The sequence below is a fragment of the Parambassis ranga genome, chromosome 12 (genome assembly GCF_900634625.1).
Source record: "Parambassis ranga chromosome 12, fParRan2.1, whole genome shotgun sequence".
Taxonomy (NCBI): Eukaryota; Metazoa; Chordata; class Actinopteri; family Ambassidae; genus Parambassis; species Parambassis ranga.
In genome coordinates, this window is record NC_041032.1 from 8,446,612 (window position 1) to 8,467,913 (window position 21,302).

The following is a 21,302-nucleotide window of genomic DNA, read 5'->3' on the forward strand; positions in this document are numbered from 1 at the left end:
CTAAAAGCACTGACTGCATTATTTTTTTAAGGTTTTCTACAGGGGATGTGAATATCATAGATAAAACACTTCATATCAGCATTTCAGACTTTAAGGGGGTACCCAGCTAGCTGTGGTATCTTTTAGTCTGTCTTCTGTCCAGTATGGGACAGAAGTAAACTTAAGACAGCATTGGCATCCTAATGAAACAAATATCAACATATCAATCACCTTTTCTTTAACTTTCTCCCTTTACAGACAACTCGAAGCACACACATAATTTCATGCTTACACACCCCGGGAAAAACCACAAGCATGGTGCGTCACTGCAATGGAGACCACATGTCTGCGGCTTAGGGAACAGAGTTCCCACAGTACACTGACCTTCTACCTCACGCAATGTGCGGTATTAATCTAACAAGAGCACACAAACAAAATGGAAATGGTTTTCATACTGTAGGTTAACAGCTATGAAAAATAACAGCAATCAGTCTAGATTTTGAGGTACAGTTAACCGTTTTACACTGCTGTCCAAAGCAGTCCTCAAACAAATTCAAGAAATTCCTCCCTGGAAATATCACAGAACAGTGATATGAATGAGACTAAATGGAGCATTTTTGTGGTCTTCAGTCTGGTTCTGAGCTCGTTACTATCATGCCAGGAAAAATAAGTCTGGGGAGGATAAAGTGGAAGTAATAACAAAAGTACATACTGCATCTTTTAGGTTGATGGGACTTTTGTGTTCACACAGCAATTGGACAATCTGGATATTCCCACTGGCAGCTGAGGATACAAATACAAGCATTATTGGGATAATTTTAAAACCTTAGTGTTTGATTGAGCCTAAATTTGATGATTATATCAAAATAAAATTCCAGCTCAAACGTAATCTTGCAGTATATTTTGCACTTAGTGTACAATATATTTAACACTCTGGATCCTGAGACACCTACCAGCATGATGCAGAGCAGTCTTTCCTGAGCCATCAACAGTATCGATAGGACATTTGCCCTGAAATATATTGAAACAGAAGTCTTTTATTAGGTCAATTAAAGTGACTGTGATAATGTCAGTGGAAAGGTATTTTTTAAAGGTGTACACAAGAACACTTTAGCCATGCTTACAATGGTGCTTCATGTGGACACATTTTGCAAATTCATTAGAAATGCACAATATTTCCTTTGCATATTTTGGTTTCTCTCCCCATGCAGAAGGGTGAAGCGAGGCAACTTCACAAGTCCAGTTGCCTGGCTTCGACCTTCTGAATGAAAATGACCTGGATCACTGAGAATCTTCAACATCTTCTCTCCCCATACTTTACTAACAGTGATTACCCTTACTAACAAGAAACAAAGGTCGTCTCTGGCTGTTTGACCAGGCATATATGTGCTGCTGTAATGCTGCAGACTGCAGATCAGATAAGGAGATCTGCTGACCTACACACACACACACACAATCAGCAGCCTGAGGAAATGAAGCAGTGAAACTGTCTGGTTTCAGGAATCCGAACAGAGCAGTAAGACAATTCAGACTGTTGGTTTCACACAGTTCATGTTCCTGCTTTACCAGCATTCATTTTTTCCCCACACACCAACTAATGCCTCCAACGAGATGTCCTGCTGGGTGACAATGATACACACTGGCATTTAACACACTAAGAATCATATTTCTGGTACTTTTTGTTAATAGCACACATTTTTGTCGTGTTACTGCAAACTCGGGTACTAAATCAAAGATTTCTATGGACAAAAATTATATTGTTTACTTTGAAAAAAACTTACCTGAATGAGCTTTTTGCAGCATTCAACATAATTGTTTTTGGCAGCGAGATGTAAAGGACTAAAACCTGAACATAAATAAAAACAAGACAACAAATCATTTGACTTCACCATTTACAGTATTTATAGAGGAAAAAAACAGAGAAGGATAGAAAACAATAGCATATATGGTAACACTATTAAATGTAGCTATAATACATACCAGCAGCATCAATGATTGACAGGTCAGCTCCATGAGCCAAGATTACAGATAGGCAGTCTGTCTGGCCACGAGCAGCTGCTACATGAAGACTACACACAAAGCAAATAACAAATTAGAGGTGCAGTACTTAAGAAGTTGCTACACAATAAAAGCAGGAATTTACACTTGACCATTAAACATTGCTCAATTAGTAAAACGCTGCCCGGTGTGCAGGAATGTCATAAGTTGATATCAGCCGCCATGTAGAAAAAAAGCTCTTTCTATGAATTGTGTGGGCCTGTTTGTGCATATGTATGCAGAAGGCGATCAATACAACCCCTTTCCACTTCAGTGAGCAGAAAGAAAAAAACACTACACATGCCCTCCCTTTCCTTAGTGTGTGTGTGTGCATAGAATACACACACACACACACACACACAACTATGCCCACATGCCTTTCAATCAGGTTTTATCACCATAGAGATACTGTAGACTCCTCCTTTGTGTGTCCTGAAAAGATTGGAGCAGTGCGATTCCAAACCACCACATTCATTTTGATTTACAAAGGCTATGAGTGTGCATCTGTATGTGTTTCAGTGTTCCAGCTGCGCACGGAGAAAAAGGTCAAGGATGTGAACTATTCGTGGAACAAAAAACCAGTGTGTGTGTTTCAGCATGTTTAGATATGTGTTTTATGTTGCTGGCTCAGTATGATCTCCTCAACACATTGAGGTCACTGGGTGTTGTGTTTCAGAAAAAGAAAGGGGTCAAATATTAACACTAAGCCTCTGTGTTATCAGCAATCTCAACTGGTAAGCCAGAAAGCTCTGCTGCCTCTGTGGCAGTCTGAAAAAGACTGAATGTCATGGAGGCTGAGAGAATAGTTGCAAAATGTCAACCTTTCAAGAACTGAGGAAAACAGACATATTTTTAGATTGGCCATTCATTTTTAACAGTGTGCTGTCGAGCATGAAAGTAGTTACATAAGCCCGTGTCCAAGAGGTATGTGTAACCCCTAAATTTAAAGGAAAACTACTAGAAAAAAAATTCTAACTAATTAAATGACTTCTTAGTAAACTTTGTATGGGCCTGCTATTACTAAGCCATATTTTCTCCACATTTTTACAGACTGTTGTCTCTCTAAAGAATTACGGTGTGGAATTCAGAATTCTTACGCTGATTTGCCTTCACTGTCCAGCTTTACAGCATTGGCACCTTTCTTGGCAAGAAGAGACGCCACTTTTTCTGCCTCGCCATGCTCCACAGCAGCAAGCAGGCGCTCGTCATTTTTGTTCCACTCGTTTACCTGGAGAGGATGACAGAAAAATGTGATTAATATATCTCAGACTAAGTACAAGGTTTTTTTTTTGTTCTGCCTTGGCACACAGAGTGTCTAATGTGCACATGCTCCCTGACACGCACACATACAAGCCAAATGGCCACACATTTGTATCACTCACATGCGGTTCAGATATGGAGAAGTCAGCTATTGGAAAGCTCAGAGCATGATCTCATACACAGACAATCTAGCTGTGGTACAAGACAGAACAGCAAGCAGCTTTCCAAGCAGAAAAAGAGTAGTATGGCCAAAAAAAGTTGTATCATTCCAAGGAGAACCATTTTAAAGACAACAGAAAAGGACCTTCAACAAATGTAATGTTTCCTTTTTCTAACAACAGAATAAGAAATGAACCCATGTCCCCAAACACAAGGTTATTAAGTCAGGTCTCCTGACCTGTGCATATTAGGATGCAGTACAGTATTAGATTTGACCTGATAGCCCACTGACCTACACGTGATAAAGAAGTGAACTCTCTGACTCCATAAATACTTAGGGTAGCAGACTGCACCCTATTTCAGGAGCGCAATCAGCTAACATAGCGATACAGGGTGTAAATAGCCTCTGTGGCAAATACCCAAATGCAACCACTGCATAACATTTTGCACACCTGGTGGAAAAATGCAGTGCTATATAAATCTCTAGCAGCTAGGATGACCCATAAGCTCTGCAGCCTGTCCAGCAGATTATTAAGAAAGATCAGGGGAGAGGTGAAACATCTTTTTATAATTATGTTATTTTAAGACAGCAACAAATCTCTTGCTTTTCTAACAAGGACCTCTCGAAAAATGGTTCTCATCCAGTTGTAAACTGACACCCATACACGATAGCTACGATTACTTTTGATCCTTCAAATCACCAAGGATGAATTACTATTGTATGTGTATGTGGGCTAAGACGGGAATGTCCTCTGACAGATTTGAAGAACATCCTGTTATGATCCTGTGTTTGTTCCTGGTTTTGTATTCTTATTGTTTATCCCTCTTGTCATTTATTAGTATTTTTGAGATTTGGTTCCTCTTTCTCTGCTCTTCCTCAGTCCTTCCCTCTCTCCTTCTGTTCCTCCCTCCTCCTTCTCTGCTCCTCCTCAGTCCTTCCCTCTCTCCTTCTGTTCCTCCGCCCTGATTATTAGCTCCCCCCTGATTGTGTTCACCTGTGTTTCACCCTCCTTATTTAAGCCTTGTGCTTCCCTTTGTCTTAGTCAGATCATTGTGTTTGTCACTCCCCGTGCCATGAACTTCTTCTCCCCAGGTTTGTTGTATTGCTTTGTACTTTTTGTTGCTCAGTCATAGTTTAGTTTGGTCCTTCTTGTACCCTGGACTGTATTTTTGGCTTCATTAAAGCTCACCTTTGTTTAAACGCTACTTTGGTCTGCATTTGGGTCCAATTTCCTCACTGAACACAACAGAATGATCTGACCTAAAAATGGACCCAGCAGACCAATTGGTTGACCCGGTGGAGCTCTTTTTCAGTTGGAGGGTCTTAAACGATCACATGGTAAGGCTCCATGATGCCGTGAACTGGGTGGACCACATGCCATCTCCCCCCTCAGATGAAAGGGAGATTCAGCAGTGGTGTGCCCACCGAATGTCCCTGCTGCTGCGCTTAGGGGACCTCCACGGGGAGATGCAGAAGCTGCGGGTTAAGATGGAGGAGGTCCTGGTCACTGAGCCGTGGATGTACTCAACCTACCACCCTGTGTTCCGGAAGATGGAGGAGTTCCCCCCTCCGGTGGCTCCAGCACTCCCTGCCTGGGCCGTTCGCCCAGCCCCTGCTACCCCTTCAGCTACTCCTTCCTCGCCTGTTCCTGCTTCAGCTGGCAGGTCGACGATGTCGCCCCCAGCTCATCTCTCCCTGGGTGTTCCTGCAGAGGCCGAGGGCTCCGTTCAACCCAGGGGGGCAGGTCTCCCCGCTCCGTCAGAGCTCCTCCCCGCTCCTTCAGAGGGCGGACTCCAGACGACGTCGCTCCTCCCCGCTCCTTCAGAGGGCGGACTCCAGACGACGTCGCTCCTCCCCGCTCCTTCAGAGGGCGGACTCCAGACGACGTCGCTCCTCCCCGCTCCTTCAGAGGGCGGACTCCAGACGACGTCGCTCCTCCCCGCTCCTTCAGAGGGCGGACTCCAGACGACGTCGCTCCTCCCCGCTCCGTCAGAGCTCCTCCCCGCTTCTTCAGAGGGCGGACTCCAGACGACGTCGCTCCTCCCCGCTCCGTCAGAGCTCCTCCCCGCTCCTTCAGAGGGTGGACTCCTGGCGAAGTCACTTCCTCCCGAGCCACCCGAGGGTGGTCTTCCCTGTGCTGCCCCTTGTGAACTGTCTAACGAGACAATGGATTTTTTATTTTGTGGAACAGCTGTGGCTTTGACGTTGACTCTGGGGATAGTCTATTCGGATTATGTTGGACTTTCAGCCTCAGCCTCCTGTTCGGTCCTGGGTCACAGTCCTGACCCAGTAGAACCTTCAGCCATTGTGACCGGTCTAGTCACCGAAGTTTCCTCGTCTCTGGTTTCCTGTCCGGCCCCCGGAGGGTCCTCGTCTCTGGTTTCCTGTCCGGCCCCCGGAGGGTCCTCGTCTCTGGTTTCCTGTCGGGACCCCGGAGGGTCCTCTGCCTTGGCTTCGTCTCGGTCTTCCTGTCGGGACCCCGGAGGGTCCTCTGCCTTGGCTTCGTCTCGGTCTTCCTGTCGGGACCCTGGAGGGTTCCCGGCCTCGTCTTCGGCTCTGGCCTCCTGTCCGGACCCTGGAGGGTCCCTGGCCTCGTCCTCGCTGGTGTTCTTCCGCCCTGACCCTGGAGGGTCCGCGCCTCCGTCTCTGGTGGTCTTCTGCCCGGACCCTGGAGGGTCCGCGTCTCCGTCTCTGGTGGTCTTCCGCCCGGACCCTGGAGGGTCCGCGTCTCCGTCTCTGGTGGTCTTCCGCCCGGACCCTGGAGGGTCCGCGTCTCCGTCTCTGGTGGCCTTCAGCCCGGACCCCGGAGGGTCCAGCTCCCTGTCCCTGCTGGCCTTCAGCCCGGACCCCGGAGGGTCCAGCTCCCTGTCCCTGCTGGTCTTCCGACCGGACCCCGGAGGGTCCAGCTCCCTGTCCCTGCTGGTCTTCCGACCGGACCCCGGAGGGTCCAGCTCCCTGTCCCTGCTGGTCTTCCGACCGGACCCCGGAGGGTTCAGTTCACTGTCTCTGCTGGTCTTCCGACCGGACCCTGGAGGGCCCATGACTCCGCCTCCACTGGCCTTTTGCCCTTCTCCCTGCCTCTGTTGGGCGTCTGTCAGGACCCAGAAGGCCCCAACCCCTGAGTGTTTTGGCCCCCTGGCCATTTTGACTCTGTGGCCTTTGGCCATTTCTGTACCTCGTCGTCCTCCTGAACTTTTGCCCATTGGGTCACCCTTTGTTGAACTTTGGCTCCTTGTAATTTTGTTTTGGTCCCTCCTCCGGGCCTCCCCCCTCCCTCCCGGCTCAGCTGCGCCTTTTGGTTTTCTTTCCTGGGACGTCTGGGAGCCGTCCCTTGAGGGGGGGGTACTGTTATGATCCTGTGTTTGTTCCTGGTTTTGTATTCTTATTGTTTATCCCTCTTGTCATTTATTAGTATTTTTGAGATTTGGTTCCTCTTTCTCTGCTCTTCCTCAGTCCTTCCCTCTCTCCTTCTGTTCCTCCCTCCTCCTTCTCTGCTCCTCCTCAGTCCTTCCCTCTCTCCTTCTGTTCCTCCGCCCTGATTATTAGCTCCCCCCTGATTGTGTTCACCTGTGTTTCACCCTCCTTATTTAAGCCTTGTGCTTCCCTTTGTCTTAGTCAGATCATTGTGTTTGTCACTCCCCGTGCCATGAACTTCTTCTCCCCAGGTTTGTTGTATTGCTTTGTACTTTTTGTTGCTCAGTCATAGTTTAGTTTGGTCCTTCTTGTACCCTGGACTGTATTTTTGGCTTCATTAAAGCTCACCTTTGTTTAAACGCTACTTTGGTCTGCATTTGGGTCCAATTTCCTCACTGAACACAACACATCCAACATCATGCCAATCACAGACAAAAACTTGAAAGAAATATTAATTTATTGAGCAAAACAAACAGAATCAAACAGAAGGGCCCTGCAAAATAGCTGTAGATCAATTGAAATATTCAAAAATGTGTTTTTGTAAATGGTGTGCAAAACATAGCAAAACACTATGATCACCTCACCTGAAACTTATAAAACATAAAATTCTAACCTTCAAGAAAAATAGAGTAACTATTTCACATAGCAGCTGCAAGAAGCAGGAGAAGCGTGAGTATCAGTCACTAAGATTGGTGTGCAGTGAAACATGATACAGTGGGAGATAGTTGGAGTTATAAAGGATGTGTCCCATATGGTGTAGTGGGTAGGATTTCTTGTTTTCACAGAGGTGAGCTTGCTTTTTCTCCCAGTATGCTAGCATGGAAAGTCTCATGATTTTCATACAGTCAGACAGTCATGTGTTGTTCAGCATGCAGGTCATCGAGGTAACTGTATACTAAAAATAGTTTAGTTTGAGAAATTGTATAAAATCAAACACAAAAGATGAAGATGGGCCATGTGAACACATCCCCTGCCTGAGTTACAAAATTCAAGAAACAGGATGTAACTGGAACTTCAAAGAGTTGTTTGTTTAGATTATTCAACACATATAATTGAAACAGAGGCAGTGCTTGTTTAACAGTGAGCAGCACTGTTCTTATCTTGTTTTGTGGATACCAGGAAGGGCAGAACCTTCTGTTGTAATTGAGTGCCTTTGAGAACCGGAAATAGAAACAAAACAAATCCACCCTTATAGATGACAGAATGTAACAGGAGCAATCAGAGACTCAGGAGGGTAAAGTGACACTTAATCCTTATTTCAGGCTACTAAAGCTGAATTTAAGCATGCAAACCTAAAGTTGTGTTACTTAGATCTAAAAAAGAATTCAAAGTTGTATCCATTCTGTTTGAATACAATATCCATCTATGAATCTACCTTAACCTTAATCATGTTGCATTTAAGATTTCTCAAATTAACAAGATGCAGCAATGACCTCTGATATATTCTCCTGAAGCTGACCTTATCTAGGTTTCACTCAAGCAGCAAATGTTATCCAATGTTAACCAGCATGTTACAAATTACCCTAAATGACCTATTGTATGGAAGTGTAGCTCAAAGTAAAACTAATCCTGCATGTAAACTCCTGTCATTTATATGGATAAACTCAGGAGCTTATCTATATAAATGTACCCACTCAGGATTTACACACAGTCCAGAGGAGATGGAACAAAGTTGTCATAAAACCTTAAGGAGGACAGAGTGAGGAGTACTGACATGCAAATTAGAGCTTTTCAGTAAGGGGAAACCACAAAAGAATGGCATGTTGTATATTTTCTTAGGTTTTGCACTGTCATTAAATACACTAGTAAGAAGAGGAAAAACCCCTCTCAGTACACTGACTTCAGTATATTTCAATTTGTTCATGCTGTGGTTGGTTGTGAGTTGTAGCACTAACCTCATTTGAACTGCAGAGTCAACATTTTCTTTCTCTGCCAAACTGTATTATACACTGTTAACATTTCCTTAACATGTCTTATTACCCACAGGGGACTGCAGGACCAAGACATTTGCACAACTAGTGTTCATGGTTAATTTCACTTGTCTCCTTGAGCAGAACTTCCTCTTTGTACAGTGAAGCATCACACTGGTCACGCTTCATGTAAACATAAAAGAAACATCTAAGTGAATGCTCCTATCATGGCCTAACTAATAGGAATTCTTGTGAGAAGAACTGGAATGGGCCAAACTTCTATCACATACAGAACAAATGGAACATACACTACAGGAAGATCATGCCTATTAGTTTCTGTGTTTTTAATAGGCTAACAAAAAATGAAGGGCAGCTACGACAGAGCAGCATGACACTGGTAGTATTAGACTACATTGTAGTGGACAGGTTTAAGTGGAGCGGAATGCACTGCTCCAGTTTCAGGCCGCCTACAAATTCTGTCATTGCAGGGTGGCTGATGAAATAATCATGGCTGGCAGAGATGAAAGTCCTCACCAACCCAAAAGGTAATTGAACAAAGCATGCTTAAAGTTTTTTACACCAAGAAAACACCAGTTATTCGGCTATTCTTATCTGTGAGGACACGCAAGAAACAGTTTTTAAAAGCTACAGTCCTATTTCTTGGACTTTCTTGGATGGAACAAAGAGCTTGACTAACAATGTACAGACACATACATAACAAGGGCATAACAAATGAACCCTGAATAACTTTGAACAATATCTACTACTGCCCACACAGGTTTTCTCCTATCATGGGTCTCTAATTCTAAGGTTATAAACCAGTGACAACACTGGTCATGTGTGAACTACCAGGAAGTGGTGCTTTCTGTTCTGTTTCCTCTGACTCTCTGTCCCCTCTTCCTCCCCTCAGGGTCTCCCTCTTTCAGTTTCTTTTAGGCAGCAGTAAGTGTGTTTACAGTGGAATCAGGGTGTGTGTTCCCTCTCTGTCTTTAGCCTCACACTCATTAAGACACACAAATGGTGTGCTGATAACACTAAGTGTTTCCTATTTGTCCAGGCCTTAGGCTGGCTGCAAGGACAAGGACAGGCCGATGTGTTCAAGTAAAAAGGTGAGGAAGAGGATTTAATGAGTTGGGAAAGACAGACTTAAACGCCCCCATTCCATATGTTCCTGCTTCTCCACATGTGGTTTGCACCATGTGAAGTCTTGAAAATAAATAATGGAGCTGAAACTTCTTTTGTCAAGTCATTACTACAGTATTACAATTAATTGCAAAGAAAACAGTTGCTCTTCAAGTGTGTAACTGTTTGTTAGCCTAATTAATGTAGTGTAAACATTGGTGCTTTTTTTGTTCCTCTGAACATCCTGAGTTTGCTGAAGAAAAAACAAACTAGGATCAGGAAATAGTAATTCCTACATCATATCCAGTATGTTTGTAGAGTTCAACTGCTGAGAACTGCTGGAGCAGAAAAACATTTACTTTAGAAAAGCTTTAGTATTTCCCCTTCAGAAAAAGCAAAATAACATTTTTGTTGTCTTGGCCTTCAAGTCTCTATTGTTCATCAGGTCTGTGACTGAAATCAGGTTGAACCAAAACATAAAACATGGGTTTTCCAGGCAGGTTTAATGTATATCCATAGCAAATTTAGCAAATTTCATGGGAATTCAGGAATTACTTCTCCAGATGCCATGGATTAAAGAGTTGTGGAAAGGAAATGTGACCTGACAGAGGCCACAAAATCCCAGTTAATAATACAATGGGGATGAAAGAAATACCCAGACAAATTTCATGGAGATCTGACCAATAATTGTCAGGGAATCTTGCTCTTGCCCTTAAGTGTTTGAGGGATAGCCAGACCAAGGTTCAGCTCTTGATTGGGCATGAAAGACAAATAAATAATAAAAATAAATTAACAAGAAAATGGACTAAAGATAACTGACTGACGGAAAACAAGACTGATCAAGTTATATTATGCAAAATACCCAAAAAGTCTCAGAGAGGTCAACTGATTTAACATAAGATGAACAACCGAAACCATCCTTTATTCCAGATCAAAGACACACAGCTTTTCCTTTTGTATGAATAAGAATTACATTGCCTGTAGGATTACACACAGAGAAGAGAGATGAATGCAAAAGGAAAGTAGGTTAGATGACAGAAAAAAAAACACAGAAACGAGTTTTAAATCCAGAGGGGAATGACATGTATGCAGGTTGAAAAAATATTCTTTTGTTTGAGAGTGGCTGAGAGATAGAGAAGAACGGTAAAGGACAGGAAGTCAGGAGGAGGACGGAAGAGTGAACATAAAGGAAAATAGAATAAAAGGAAAAGAAACTGAAGAAACTACAGAGACTGACACATCTACAATATCTCAGCCCTTTGATCAGCAGTGGCTGTTAACTTCAAACCCCTTATCTGCAACAAAGCAGATGCTCAAATATCCTCAAACAATACATCCTTTCTCTCAAGCCACAGCTGAAACCGCTTACTGCCCTCTGAAACACACACACACACACAAGTTTACTAGACTCTAAAACTCTGAGACGAAGAATAAGAGTTAGTATACAGAACTGTTAAACAAAGAACAGATGGTTGCTCTTATATTGAAAGATGGTTGCTATTTATTTCACAATACTGTCTAGTGTAGGCTACACATTTAAATTTATATCACAAGAATGTTCTGGAAGTTTAAGAATCCTTAAGTACACTTTACTTGCACCATCTTTTCTGCACTACATGACCTCTAGACTAACACAATAGTCACCATCTTATGGGACGTCGTGTAGCTAACAGTGAAAGAGAAACAAATTTGCACGTAACCATGTCAAAATTTGTGATAGAAAGTTCAGGGGGAAAAAAATCATTTAAGAATGAGCGCAGCTTAAGATAACATATCTTTTTGTTCCATCTTCAGAACTTGAGTCACACTGTGAAACAGCTGAATGATAGTAAGGACCTCCACAGGGGCAACCTGGCCAGTGTGCAGTTAGGGAAATACAAGAGTGGCAGAGGGTGGTTAGCTTTACACTTTAATACATACTGAATCAATCTAAATACCACTCCTATAAACACCCCATTTATGCCAAGAAATCTGTTTTGCACTAACTTAGCCAAAAGCAATGAAACTGCCAAGTAGAATATTCGTATCTTGGATGCACCAAGCAATAATTTTTAAATGTGTGATACAATTATGTTGGCCTAAAACTGGAGCCGTATTTTTGCAGTGTCTTACATATATTTTAAACCTTCTATCATTTGTGTTATTAAAACCCATGTCATTTATTATTAATGGCACGTTTAATAAAAATCTAAGTAGTGGTGAGAGTGACTCAGACATGGACAACATACTAAATATACCACTGTACAGTTTGGAGGGGACTACATATATTATATATAACACGCCATGAATGGTTCAACTTCTTTATAATATGCAAACTAAATATTTAGAGGATTCAATTGCTCTTTTAAACACAATTTCCTCATTGAAACGTAGATAGTTCATTTAAATGCTGAAGGATCGCTGCAGATGTCCCACTTGGGGCCTTTATGTAGCAAGAAGTCCTCCAGTAAAAAACAGCTCTCGTGCAACACTTCCTCCTGACACAAATAGCCTTTCCTGCTCTATAAATAAACACTGTTGGACTTGGAAACTAACCAGCCTCATTACGCTCATAAAGTCAGTGGAGCAGGAGGAAAAGAAATACACTTTAGTCAAGATAGTGCAGGCAGTTCAAACACACACACGCACATGGAGTAGTACTGTAGAGTTGAATTAAAACAAATAAACATTACACAGCCTCATTGATCATTCTGTTGAGCTCCAGGCACCACAAACCTTAAACATGAAACTGTATTTGTCTGGCAAAACTGTATCCAAAACTGTGTCCATAGTTTAAAATCATTAGACGGAGCTGAAACACATCTCACACAAATTACTGAGTGAAAGCAACGTTTGGAAGTAAGCAGCAAATAAATCAGTGCGATTCTATAGAGGAAAGTCTCATTTTTTTCAGGTGAACGGAGTCTAACCCTTCCCTCCATCCATCTCCTAGCATGAATATTATTCCAGTTGTTCACAGAAGGCCAAACTAAACAACCCATCTGAACTAAACTGGGGGCGGCGAGCCTGATGGCTCTTCTCAGGCTTCTCAACAAACAGCACTGCTCTCCTATATATTTTTCTCTTCGGCTACAATCTTTCACTCTTTTCATCATCCCCAAACGTACATCTTATCTGTCTCTGTCTGTCTGACTGGTGTTATCATTATATTCAGCGATTACGTCTTATGACTTCATCTACGTGTAGTGCAGAACAAGGTCGACTCATGTTAGTGGCGTGTCTCATGAGTCAGGATGTGCATTGAATGTCTGAAAGAACTTTAACCTCCCACTGATAAAATACACCTCCATGAACAAATGATCAAATGCATGGCTCCACAAAGCAGCAGACAAGTACCTTATTGCCTTGCATCACCACTGATGTCTTCACACCCACATCAGGCATCAACACTAGCCCAGGCACAAACTCACACCCACACACAAATGAGCATGCCAATGCATGCAGACAAGAATCGTACACAGCTTTGCTTAGCATACTCAGGGTTTTCATACATTTGCTGACAGGCAGCTTTCCTGGTCATGTGTCTAGAGTTCATGTACACAGGCGATAAGGAATAAAGAGATTCCATGGGAACTTCCTATTTTAATTGGATCCATGTTTAAACAGACCCTAAACCATTTTCATCTGACTTTCTTCTGATTAATTTATGTATGTCAATATGCTATTGGCAACAGACACACACCCTTCCTCAACCTCTCAGATGGTAATACCAGGTTTTACTGTCTCTCCCAGGACTAATACTCTTTCAGTGTGTCCAGCCAGAACAAACCATAACATGCCAAACCAAGTCAGACTGGGCAGAGTCAACTAAAGCCATGTGTGGATATTTCAGGCTGTGGCTATGAAGAAACCTTCTATAACTAAAGCAAGGTTGCATTATAATTTTTATCTTGTATGAAAAAATCAGGGCCTAACATTTTCTTCAATGGCTACATTTTTCTTGATGCACTATACTAAGAACACTGGGAAATATTATGGTTTAATGTTTTTAACCACATAGTGTGCAAGGCATTTTTTCCCAGGTGGTCAGCATGTGATTTTCTTCGCAGTCCTGCTCCAGTTAGCACAGCATTCATTCATAACTCCTGATAAGGGCACTCCCTTGCTCCAATGTTTATACAACTTCATATTCAAATTCTATACATTTGAAGGTGCCAAAAATACAACAAATATACCGTTTAGTCTTCAGTGTCATGAAGCTTACTCAGATGAACTGAAGCTATGAAACAGCTGTGTAGGAGTGAGAGGAGACAGCATAATCCACACATCAATTAGACACAGAGAGGCTGAGTGATAAGGGGAGGGATGTGTCTGCTGTGCATACTGGTCTGTGTGTGTGTGTGTGTGTGTGTGTGTGTGTGTGTGTGTGTGTGTAAGCCTTAAGTAATCCCGCTTAGTCTAGCAGCTGTGGGAGCAGGTTTAAGCAGTATGACAGTATAGAGGGATGGGTGAGCGTTCAATTTGAGGACAACTGTCAGTAATAAAACATGCAAACAATAACATTCACCAGTTCAGTCTATTTGGAAGCATGTGTGTGTGTACATGCGTGCGTGCATGCGTATGTATGTGTGTGAAGACACAAAAGCACAGCGTGTATAATGCTTGGGGGATGGTAGTAAAGGGCTTACAGTAAGATAATGGTGGTAGCACATTAGCTCATTTAGAGAAGCTCTGGTCAAACAGCAGGCACAGGAGTTGTTAAAATTGTCTCAAAGGGTCCAAGCACACTACAAGACTCAGTCAAGATTACTCAAACTGTTTTTTCCCAAGACTAAGGTTGTTGGGAAAAAACCCTAAGAGTGCTTTTAGGGCTTATCAAATCCCACTCATATATAATTGTCAACCAATGCAAGTCTAAGCACTAGAAATGATCAAGCACTAAAAGTGTAAGCACTGAACTAAACAAACATTCTTTTAGTGAGTGCTTTTTGTTCAAACTATAGTCAAATTACGAGGGACAGGCAGACATTTGCCAGTTTTTGGCTGTATTTTTAGACAAAGCTCTTTTTCGGTATACAGTACACAGTATTTTGCAGTCACAATCTTTTGTTTCTTTTCTTTAAAACAGGCACACATTTGTAGATTTTATTTATTACCAAAATTTAATTGCATTTAAATATTTTGAATAATTGAACAAGACAAAGAGAATCGTTGTCACTGATTTTATTGCTGCAAGTCACAGCAAAACCATTTCTGACTAAACCATTTCTGACTGCTGACTGCTCAGACATGGATGAAGCAGCATGCCTGTAAGTCTCATTGTGGCTGTTAGCCAAACCCATTCCCAGAAACCAGATTACACCGTCTGCTTGTCTTAAACACTGCTCTCTCAAATACAAACACATAGACGCACAAACGCAGAAACTCTATCATTATGCTGTTTGTTTTTTGGCAGGGTTATCCAAAATTATCCCCAAACAAATCCCAAAATGTCAATAATGTATTGCAGAAAAAAAGCTCAGGCAGACACAGGGTCTATAGCAGACAGGCAAGCAAACATACATTGACACACACACTAAGGAATTCCTCTAATTTACTTTGACCTAACTACACACCTGCTCACATGTTCTGATAAAGCAACACTGCTGCTTCACCCAATTAGGCACTGGTATGCATAGAATTTTGCTGGTCAAATATGATGTGGCAAAAATCACGCATTCATTTGTCTTCACATTTAATCTTCTGTGCAGCATTAACGCTGTTTGATATTTAGTTTTTGAAACTTGGAACGCCATGAGCACCTTGGCCCAAGCGTAGGCAGCATTTTCACACTACTTAGCCTCACAGTGCATTCACAGGGCAGCACTGGAGAAAGCTGATCTACTTAACCTGGTGACACGTACTGCTGAGTGTGCCTGGCTGTACAGTTTTAAGCTAGTCTGCATGGTATTTTCAACAATCATACAGCCACACAAAAAATAATGACATGCAAGTTAAAAGCATTTGGAGAACATATTTCCAAACTAGTGCTCAATCAACAGATATTTACATTCAAATCTCAATATTATTTGTGATATAATAACATTCCTTAATGATATTAATGATAATTTTTGCCAGGGCAGGAAAAACACAGGTGGAACTATACCATCTCTGCAGCAGTGTTCATTTTGTTGACGAATCATTTTTGTCATAAATAAAAACTAACGCACGGTGCCAAAAACGAAGACGAAATGTACTGACACTTTCGTCAACGAAGAAAAACGAGACGAAATTATTGATGGAGACGAGATCCAATCAGAGCAAATTTTGTTTATGGAAGGGAGGGACGAATCAGGAGACGGTGGCAGAGAGCCAATCAGAAGTGATCTCTCTGCGTAAGGACGTTACCCCGTGATGCTGGAAGAAGGCGTACTCATGCATGGTTTGATGTCAAGACAAACAAGACGGTTTGCAAACCGTGTGGAGCGACTATCAGCGGTAAAAACACAATAAACATGAAGCGACATTTGCAGACGAGTCATCTTAACTTCCGTTCAAAGATACACGTGACAAAATCTATAAATTAAGACACCTGCTGCTGATGGTTTTACAGCATGCGCACTGTTTCACTTCAAGTTTCAAGTTGTCACTGAAGTATTTTGCTGTAGTTATGGAGTATTAATGAAGAAGGTCATGACTGAACAGTGTATTCAGGGAGAGCAGCTCACTGTTCACTGGTTCTTTTGTGAAAAGGTCATAGCAATTAAATAAAGAGATGTTTGTTTCAAACAACAAAAGTTAAAGCTGTGCCTGTTTTTATTGCACTTCAAACCTTAATTATTTCATGAAAAAATTTATATCAGAATTCTAGTCGACTAAATCCACGGCAGATTTAGTCGACTAGAATTCTTTGATATTTAGTCGACTAAAACTAGACTTCAAGTTAAAAAATGTTGATGACTAAAATGTGACTAAAACCAAATGACATTTTAGTCACAAGACTAAAATAAAAACTAAATCAGAAATAGCTGCCAAAATTAACACTGCTCTGCAGTCTAGTAGAGTTTAAACTTATCTGTAAAGTCATTAGCCACACCTGTGCTTTCCCTGTTGAGTCTAAATGCCTGTTATAACAATGTCTATGTACAGAATTTTAATCCTAGTGTAACCTTTCTAGCTTGTATAAATTTACATAACCCTTTGTCAATAGTTTTAATCGTCTGGATGTAATCATTGTCATTGTCTTGTTTTTATATTACATTAATAGCACATCCTGTTCTCTTTGGCCTCATATGTTTGTCTGACTGACTCATTCAGTTAACTAAGCCGAAGGGAGGATCATGAAAGTGAAGTATTTAGAACATCTGACCCACAGATTCTTTTGCACATTATCAGGGAATATCTTCAGAGAAAAAGAAAAGCAATTTACGAAAATATTTAACAGGGATGGTTTTCAAGGGGTAACATTCCTTAGTAATCTGCCCCTGACACTCGGAGCTTAAAATAGAAGCAAAGAGAGATTTTCTTTCTATTATGGTAGTTCAGGTTTTCTATAAAAAGCAGTGGAATGGCTGTTGGCTAGAATAAACAAGCCAGTGAAACTTGCTGCATATCTTACTGTTATGACAATTAATTTTAATCACTAAGTGTGGACTACAGTGCTGGCACTCTTTCACCCACCCAGGTTTCCTCTGCATAAAAAATATCTAATCTTTCAGATCATATCTTGACTCTCAGAACATACTTGGCTACATACAGTATACTTACATGAGACCCAAACTCGCTTAATATAGTACAATCAATACAAACGGCATGACATACATACACAGAGGGGGTTGCATTGACTTGATTCTGAGCAGGGCTCTCCATGCGTCATGACATACAAAGAAATTAGCACGCATTTCCAGCCCAACAGTGCTGTAGTTTACTGTTCATATCATATCAATGCACAGGTATAACAACAATCATTATATAACAAGCAGAGGCACACTGAATGATCTGAGTGCGACGATGTATGTAGGTGTAAAGTCTGCATGACAGCAAATGGCATCACTTGTGTTTCTAAGCAACATTCACATCCAGTGCTCTTCCCTTTCTTCTCCCTTGCCGCCTACGATTGGCTATTTCAGTGAGGATGAGCTTTTCACTCCATGAGCACCAACAGTTTGCTGCTGTAGAATACAGGTTTGGACTGAAAAACACTCAGGCAGACACCGTCCACACTAACAGGGAACTATTTGACCTTGCAGCCCAATGCTGCAATCAACATTTTCTAGAACAATGGACACTATTGTAGTCCACCACATAGCTCACCGAAATTGCAATAATATACTAATATCAGGCAATAGGGGCATGTAAAATTGGCAGTAGGGATGTGTAAAATTGAGAAAGAATACTATGTTTTCCTTGCTGTTCTACAGGTGGGTCTCAAGGGAGTAGATTTCCTCTCTACTAGAAGACACAACTACAAACTAATCTATGCTCTTGCTGTATGTTATGGGTATAATTAAATAAGAGGGATGTACTCTACCTAATTCTCCCTCTGCATAGCATGCCATTAAACCAAAGCGCACCATCCTGCCCCACCACAAACTCTTAATCTTATGGAAACTCACTGCATAAGCCAAGTGTCTCATACAGTCAACACCATTTGCCAACTTTTCTACTTCTCTGAGTCTGACACACCCTCTATCACACCAAAGCTCGTCCCATTCATCACACAACACTCCAGACTTTTCCTGTCTGCCGTTTGGCTCTGTGTCATTAGGGTCACTGTGACAACAGATGAGTCAGACGCCGTGGAGACGCCTCACTTCCTGTGAGTGAAGAGCGACTAAGAGTATGATCAAATGAATGACTAAACACAACATGGAGAAATCCCTCCCAAAAGACTGATTCTTCGTAAGCAGGATCAATTCCTCATCTTGATCAAAGACTACAGAAATGTTGGGATCTTTAAAGGATAAATTAAAAGTACTTTTTAAAGTAACCCAATATGAAATTTGTTTTGTCTGTGTCATATTGCTAACACAATAAACGTCTGGCAACCTCCCTTATTGGACCTAGAGTTTTATAGCACACAATAAGAGCTTCCAAGTTCTGTCATATGAAACTGTGCAGGATTTTTTTAATTACACACACACACACACACACAAACATGTAGCTCTTAAGGCTTTCTTGTTCAAACCTATGTTTGTTCTTAAGCAGATATCTTAGGCCAAACTCATTTTAAGCCATACATACACAGACAGCGACTCATCCACTCAGATGTACGCATGTGCACAGGAACAGTTTACACAGCCATGTATATGTTAAAGTACTTACATCAGTCTTTCTAAACTTGGCTTTAAGGCTCTTCATGATCAATCTGATCCATGCAGTCACTCACGCAACCACTCAAGTCAAGTCTGTGGGGGGGGAAAAGAACAGTTTAAACTTAGACTCAGTGTTGTTAGCCCCCATTTCAAATGTGATTAAGTGTTTCTGAAGACTACCTGAAGTATTTTGTAATGTTATATGCACACAAGCAGCAGTCGGTATGAGTTGTAAACATGGACTGCATCACTGTGGCATTAGTGTAATCTTCATTTTGGTGTTTTAAAAGCCTCATTAGCAACTATTGTTCAGTTAATGTGTCATTTTGGGTAATTCAAACCTGTTGCTGTTGCTTGTTTCCAGCAAAGATGTTATAAAAATACCACAGAACCCTGAGGGAATGACTGTTGGTTATATGTTTGCACCCTAACAGTCTAACCTTTTCCACAATTTAAAACAGAAATATGCTCTTGAGCATTCCAGCCGAAATTAGTCTCATAACTTCATCTTAATGTTACATGGGGTCCTCTGTGCTTCCTTGTATTTCCACTGAGATCAACTTGTAAGCAACATGAGACTCTGGAATAACATTTTCTAATACTCGCATTCATAAGAAGATGCTGATGTGTACAATAGGTGGATGCATAATGAACACCTATGTGCAGGCTTGTGCAGAACACAAAAATCATTTGCCTAAAACACATTAAAAAGAAGAGCATGGCAGTAAACTGAATGATCTCTGTAGATAGTTGTATAATGATTTTAAATATCCTGGAAAATAGCTGCCACTAAAAGAGATCAAAGTTAACCCACAGTCAAACTTTCTGTTCGTGCACGCTCATATCTCTCAGCAGTTTTGCATGCTGCACATAAAACATACAAACTTTTGCATGAATTTCGTGAACACATCCACAGACGCTGGCAAAGCTGCAACTCGTTGTGCACAATAAGTATCAAATGTACGCAAGGAGGTGCATCATTGGACAGCAGTCAGATTGAACGCTTTGTGTGTAACTGCGCCTTACACAGGAGCAGTGGTTGTTTAATTCACCGCAGAGACTCACAAACATTCAAACTTGACGTTCTAACAAAAAACATCAAAAACACGTTTAGAAATAATTGGACACACTCACCCCTCTTGTTGTGTGTTGGAATGGCAGGACGGCTAAAAAGAGACAACCGCTTCTTTTCTCTTTTTTTTTTAAGCTAAAAACAGACTAGCTGCTGAAGTGAGAAACCAGCGAGCGGTTGTGGAGCTAGGAGTCGAGCAGGAGGATGCATAAAGAGAGAGAAAACAGCGCGGCGCTACTCAGCGGCTCGGCTTCGGCCCGCATACATTAAAAGTTGTGCTGTTCGTGGACTCCGCTCTGCTGGTCTCTGCTGGTCTTTCTCTCAGGACTCAACGGCTTCTGCCCGGTTTAGGAAAGTGACGTCACTCCCCCCAGTGCTCTCGTGACCGCGGCGCGAGCCTCCTTCTGTTCTCTCCATTGTGCCCCATTCATGTTGTGGTTAAAGGGGTATTTCCCACAAAATCCTCCCTCACTCAGCTAAAACAGAACAAGGTAGTCTACATGTCGGTTAACCACAGAGTGTATGACTTTTAGTACATTTTCCAGATTGCATATGTTTAATAAGGTTTGAAAATACATTACTTTAAACTTATTTAAATACTGCCCACTTCAATGTAGGCCTAATGACGTCCACTGAAACAACCTCAGAAAGACGATAAAATGTCCTTTAAAAGCTTTGTAAGGTTACACTATAAAATCCTACATTTCCCACAGTGCAGTCTGCTTCCCATAATGTGCTGCCTGGTTTTTATGTGTATTTCATCTCTCTTATCAAGAAACTCAGTCAAACAAGCTGTGTTGATGTTATTGGGCAGGTGTTGCAACATTACTGCAATGAATGCAGGTAAGGACCTGTCTCAGCTGTGAAGTAGTACATTTTATACCATTTGGAAACATGAGATAATACCTGACCTGTCTGTGTGTCATGCCAAAATCAGAAATTGAGGCAAATACTCCATGTTTTCATTCTTATGGTGACAAGCTTGTTGACAAAACCACTTTCATCATTTATATACAGTCGGTGGTGGTCTACTTCAAACCTGCAGGCAGGTCTCAAAACATTTACTTAAGGGAGTGTGAGCGACAGCTTTACATCATGTAAATTGGTGAGTTTTA

At 41.8% G+C, this 21,302-nt stretch overlaps 1 protein-coding gene across 2 annotated transcripts in view; it reads right to left on the minus strand.

The window, feature by feature from the left end:
• Positions 1 to 20,846, minus strand: part of rai14 (retinoic acid induced 14) — a 30,357-nt gene extending 9,511 nt beyond the window's left edge. The window contains exons 1-7 of one of the 2 annotated variants that reach the window (XM_028417202.1): positions 20,250 to 20,846; positions 19,126 to 19,208; positions 3,114 to 3,244; positions 1,960 to 2,048; positions 1,761 to 1,825; positions 933 to 990; positions 692 to 762 (exon numbers count right to left, since the gene is read on the minus strand). In XM_028417202.1, the coding sequence (XP_028273003.1) occupies positions 692 to 762; positions 933 to 990; positions 1,761 to 1,825; positions 1,960 to 2,048; positions 3,114 to 3,244; positions 19,126 to 19,161 (450 nt within the window). In that variant the 5' untranslated portion in view covers positions 19,162 to 19,208; positions 20,250 to 20,846. The remainder of the gene's footprint in view (positions 1 to 691; positions 763 to 932; positions 991 to 1,760; positions 1,826 to 1,959; positions 2,049 to 3,113; positions 3,245 to 19,125; positions 19,209 to 20,249) is intronic. The other variant, XM_028417201.1, reaches the window with a different exon arrangement.
• Between the last annotated feature and the right edge of the window lie 456 nt (positions 20,847 to 21,302).